Raw genomic sequence first — 5,399 nt, 5'->3', positions numbered from 1 at the left:
CGGGCACGGCAGGAATCTCGGCTTTTCGGGTCCGGCAGCGCGTCCCACGGGGATGGGGTCGCTCCTGGGGTCGCTGCCATCGCTCCGGAGGCAAAGCCCGGCCCAGCCCGGCCCGGCCCGGCTGTAGAGCTCTTGTGGAGCGGCGGGGAAACGGGGAACCTGTCATGGTGCAGACCATGGATAAAATTCCCTGAAAGCTTGGAAAGGGATGGAGGGGCCCCCTTGAAGCTCATCTCTCTCGGCCCTGGTGGCACAAAGCAAGGAGCCCCAAGATCCTTTCCCAAACAGGGACAATCCTGTCACACCAGTGCCACTTCCCAAAATCAGAACCCATAGCTCCCATCTGGGGAGGGTGCAGGACTACTGGGGCTGGGCTGGTTTTCCGCCCTGCGTGACCCTTCCAATGGTTAACACAAGGCTCCTGGGTCCATTTCGGTGTCGCTTTTCTTTCTCTCCCTCTCCCCTCCCAGCAGCGCTGCCAGATCGCCCCATCCGGGCCGGTTTCTGGGGAACAAAGGCTGGGGACCTGGGGGACAGCCCCTCGCCCCTGCCAGCCGCACTTAATGAGGATTCATTTCTTTAGCCTACAGTCCTGGCTTTCATTACGGAGCCTGTCTCGCTCTGTTCATGGTCATTAGGCTGCAGCCCAGCAACTCCCTCGCCAGATCATGTGCATGATTTTAAAAAAATAGCAAAAAATTAAAAAATTACCCCTTCAGTAATATTAGTAATCACCTCCATCATCACCATCACCATCATCTGTCCGTTCTGAATTAGCTACCCATTAACACAGACTTTCTATCCTTCCCTCTCTCCCAGCAGAGGTTTTTCTCCACCGGCCCCGTCCCGGGACGCTGCCGGGGCTCGGCGGGGCCGCTCCTGCCCGCGGGGACGCGCCCGGAGCCGCCGAGGTCGCCGCCCTCTCACCCGCTCGCTGGGGAAGCCCGATGCTCATACCGAGGAGGTCTGGAGGCTTTTTAAATTCCTGCCCGAAAAGGTTATTTGGGATCTTTCGTTGACTTGGTCAAATTATTGTTTTTCCCTAAGGGAGAGGACAGTGGTGGGATGGAAGACTGGAAGAGGACCCTCAGCAATATTTATACATTGTATTCTCCTCTTCTATAATTTTTCTTCCCCTACCCTTTTTTTTTTTCCCTAAGCAGATCGGCAAATCAAACCTGCATGAAGGTGAAGCCGAAAAGTCACTCCTTTTATTTTTTTAAGTTTCTGTGGAGTGTCTCTGAACTCGTGAGTTTTGTGTGCGCTTTTATGTCTCCCCAGCTCTGTCGGGTTTTATGAAAATGAGCAGTATTGAAAGCTTTTCCATCCCGCTAGCTGTGAGCCTCACATAAATGATGTAAATGGCTCGAAGGGTTTTTTTCAAGTGAACTGTGTAGATCTGTGAAAATAATATCAGGGTTTTCCGTCAGAATGAGCTTAGCACTGTACTGAGGCGTACCATAATCTGACCCGACACCTCCGACCATCTGCGCTATCTATCTGCCTTCTGATTTACCAAATCTTCACAAGCAAAAGACAAATTGTACTTGATACTAAAGAAAAGACGGCGAGCCTCAGTCCAGCTCCATTTCTGCAGAGAAATGATTGGAGAAAATGTAAATCTGTTTAATTTCGGTCTACAGGCAACTAGCAAAGGAGCTTTCTTAAAGAGGGGAAGAAAGGAAAACAAAAACAATAGGAAAAAAATAATAAGGGGGGGCGGGAAGAGACAATAACAAGATATCAAATTAAGAAGGGATTTTTTTGACAAGCATACTAGGAAAAAAAAAAAACATTGCAAAGAGCAGAGGGGAGAACATATTGAGCTTAATTCAAAATATATGCTGCCTTTCCGAGCATGGTCCTTAATTTCCAGAAAGAAATTACCACTGAGCAGCTATTTGTAGAATAAAGAGTGGCTTCTTGATCATCCGCCCGTTCTCTACGGAAAATAAATTGTATCCTCGTAGCTCAGAAAGAGATTTCATCCCACCCCGAGACGTCTGGAGCTTGCCCCGCTCCTCCGAAGGGGCGGCCGGGGCTCACCTCGCGCCCAGCCCCGCGATCGCTCTCTCGGGGCACCGAGGGGGGAAAAAACCCACGGGGGATGATTATTACAAGGTGATCGATATTTCAAAAGATTCCCGAAATCTGCTTTAAGTCGCTTTCCTGACCTACAAATGACTTCTCACTCCTCGCGACTATTCTCGGCGTCTATTCAGGACCATTCAGCCGAAAACAATAAGGGTTTAAATGTTAAAAAAAAAAAAATAAAAATAAAAAATAGCTCTGTGATTGAACGGGAAAGGGCACTGGGCTCTTTGCAGATAATTCCTCGTCTCAACAGAAATGGGAAGTCACCTGCAGGGGGAAAGGGGAGAGTTTTTCCCTAAATCTCGGCTGTTCCTGCCGTGCTCCCGCCGCACCATTGTCAGTGACATTCCCAGCATCACTGTCACCGTTACGCAGCCAATCTTTTTATCTGATTTCTCAGCTCTGCCTTGTCCCCCGCTCCGCCCGCGGCTGCGAGGAGCTCTGTGCGAGCATCGCCGGGCCGGAGCCCGCAGCTTTACCGGGGAGGGTGCGGGGGTCCCGGGCGTCCTATCGCTGGGACCGCTCCCTCCAAGCTGGGAGGGAGCCGCCTTCCCTCCCCTCATGCTGCGTTCCCCGGGGCTCTCTGCCCTGCCCGGGTCGGCGGGGCGGGCGGCGGGGTCGCGGTGCCCGGGGAGCGGGGCGGGGAGCGGGGCGGGGAGCGGGGCGGGGAGCGGGGCGGTGCGGGCCCTTCCGCCGTGATTGGCAGCGGCTGGCAGTGAGTGGCAGCCCCGCCATGGAAACCCGGGAGCCAATCTGCCGAGCCCGCAGCGAATCAGCCGCTCCCGCAGCAGCGCGGCGGCGGCGGGGAGCTGCGCTTGTGCCTTTTCTGGTTTCATTTTTTTTCTTCTTCTTTTTTCCTCCTTTTTTTTTTTTCCCCTTCACTCCCTCCCCCCCCGCCCGCCCTCCCTCCTCGCTCCATCCTCCTCCGCCTCGCCCCTGCCCACCGCCCCCAGTCGCCGGAGCTGCCGAGCGCTCCCCATCGCCTCTCCGCCCTCCGCCGTCCCTCCCGCGGCAGCTCGGCCGGCACCGGAGCAGCGGAGAGAGGGGCGGCCCGGGGCCGCTGCCCCTTCCCCGCCGCGGGGCTGTGCGCGGTGGCGGCGGGCATCGCCGCGGGTGCGCGGAGCGCGGAGCGGAGCCCGGCGCCGCCTCCATGTTCCAGCTGCCCATCCTCAATTTCAGCCCGCAGCAGGTGGCCGGGGTATGCGAGACCCTGGAGGAGAGCGGGGACATCGAGCGCCTGGGGCGCTTCCTCTGGTCCCTGCCCGTGGCCCCCGCGGCCTGCGAGGCGCTCAACAAGAACGAGTCGGTGCTGAGAGCCCGGGCCATCGTGGCCTTCCACACTGGGAACTACCGGGAGCTCTACCACATCCTGGAGAACCACAAGTTCACCAAGGAGTCCCACGCCAAACTGCAAGCCCTCTGGCTGGAAGCGCACTACCAGGAGGCGGAGAAGCTGCGGGGCCGACCCCTGGGGCCGGTGGACAAGTACCGGGTGAGGAAGAAGTTCCCGCTGCCGCGCACCATCTGGGACGGCGAGCAGAAGACACATTGCTTCAAGGAGCGGACGAGGCATTTGCTGCGGGAGTGGTACCTGCAGGACCCTTACCCCAACCCCAGCAAAAAGCGGGAACTGGCTCAGGCCACGGGACTTACCCCCACGCAAGTGGGCAACTGGTTCAAAAACCGCCGGCAAAGGGACAGGGCAGCAGCCGCTAAGAACAGGTAAGGTGCAGGACACAGCCCCGCCGGGGCCGGAGCCTGCGGGGAGGCGGTGCGAGACTGCCGGCACAGGATGGGGGGAACGATCCCGGGAGATTTTTCAGTGAGATAAAGCAGGAGCAGCGGGAAAATATTAAGGCTTTTTTATTACTTCGATTTAATAGGGGAAGATCCCCGCCCTGGGCTCCCTGTTGGCTGCCCTGTGGGGGAGCGGGACAGGGGGAGCAGGAGAAGGGAACTCTCCTGGCTGCAGAAGGGCCATGTTCAGGGGCTGAGCAGAGACAAACCCCTTCCAAAGTTTTGCCCTGACATATAAATACTGGTTTGAGAAATGTCCATCCTGAGAAGAACCAGCCATGCCCTCTGCGGGCCCTGCCGCAGCCGCCGTGCCCTGCTCCTCCACCGGAGCCATCCGGGAACACTCCTTGGGATATTGTTCTTGTTTCTATTATATATATATATAAATATATAATAGAAATACAACCTGAAAAAAAAAATATAATTTTTAAAAATGTATGTTACGGAACAAAATCACGGCTCTGAAGGAGCAGCGTTATCCCAACACTAGTGACACAAGCAGGCGGCCCGGCAAGCAGGGGAGGGAGCAGAGTTCCCCATTTATCTCCTGCCCAAGACCCCGGGGTGGGGAAAACTCCCCTTGCCACCCCTCAGCTGGACTGTCGCACGTCGAGGACGTGGGTGCTGTCACCCCGAGCCCTTTTTACCGGCTAAGGGAAGATGTAAGGCCTACTGGCTGGGAGACGCCGCCCGGGAGCTGCCGCCGGGCATTACTGACCCCTAAGACAAGGCCTGCTTTGGGGACAGGCTGCAGAGGAGGGTGACAACTTTCCCCTGGGCGTGCCAGCAGAGGAGTGGGGCTGACCCTGGGGTGGGCACCCTGTTTTTCAGACAGAGCTGAGGAACCGGGTGCCCACCCTGCTCCTCCTCTCTCCCACCGCTGGTATAAGCGGTGAGAGCCGGGGGAGCCCCTGGGGGGACACGGGGGTGCGGAGGGCGGGCGGTGATGCTGTGTGTGCCGCTTCCTTGCAGGCTACAGCAGCAGGTCCTAACGCAGGGCTCGGTGCGCTCGCTGCCAGCGGAGGAGGAGAGCGGCGGGGAGGCGCTGGGGGCCGCCTCCAGCCCCGCAGCCAGCCTCTCCAGCAAAGCGGCCACCTCCGCCATCTCCATCACATCCAGCGACAGTGAATGTGACATCTGACACCACGGCCACGGCAAAGCGGGCGGAGAGAGAGGCCCGGCCCAGCGGTGCCTCGGACGCGGCCGGAGCAGCGGGGCTGGCGGTGCCCAACGCGGGGTACGGGGCGCTCCCCGGCCGCGCCGCCCTCCCAGCCCCGCGGCAGACTGCATTAAAAAACGTCGTTAAAATCGTTGTCGCCTTTATTTCGAAGGATTTGCAGAATTGATGCCTAAAAAGAAGTAATTAAAGAAAGCCCAGAAAACGTAAAAAAAAAAAAAAAATCATCAAGAAACCGAATGCCAAGTTGCAAAATGTTTGAGCCCCCGCTCTTATCACGCGGGGTTGTTTCATGTTTGAAAAGACGCTGTTCTTTTGGTTGGGTTTTGCT

The 5,399-nt window shown here is 57.2% G+C and overlaps 1 protein-coding gene across 1 annotated transcript; it reads left to right on the top strand.

Annotated features, from left to right (window-relative positions):
- The first annotated feature begins 3,244 nt into the window (after positions 1-3,244).
- SIX6 (SIX homeobox 6) lies at positions 3,245-5,032 on the top strand. Its single transcript, XM_059474698.1, has 2 exons — positions 3,245-3,816; positions 4,864-5,032. Exons 1-2 carry the CDS (start codon positions 3,245-3,247, stop codon positions 5,030-5,032), a joined length of 741 nt encoding a protein of 246 aa, XP_059330681.1.
- The last annotated feature ends 367 nt before the right edge of the window (positions 5,033-5,399 follow it).

Source organism: Ammospiza nelsoni, chromosome 6 (assembly GCF_027579445.1).
Source record: "Ammospiza nelsoni isolate bAmmNel1 chromosome 6, bAmmNel1.pri, whole genome shotgun sequence".
NCBI lineage: Eukaryota > Metazoa > Chordata > Aves > Passeriformes > Passerellidae > Ammospiza > Ammospiza nelsoni.
This window is presented reverse-complemented; position numbering and strand designations above follow the sequence as displayed.

What these genes read in the sequence shown, in the direction of transcription:
- SIX6 (XM_059474698.1), top strand. Translation starts at nt 3,245, where the DNA reads ATGTTCCAGCTGCCCATCCTCAATTTCAGCCCGCAGCAGGTGGCCGGG. An exon ending in GCAGCAGCCGCTAAGAACAG is followed by an intron (nt 3,817 to 4,863) that starts GTAAGGTGCAGG and finishes GCTTCCTTGCAG; the next exon opens with GCTACAGCAGCAGGTCCTAA.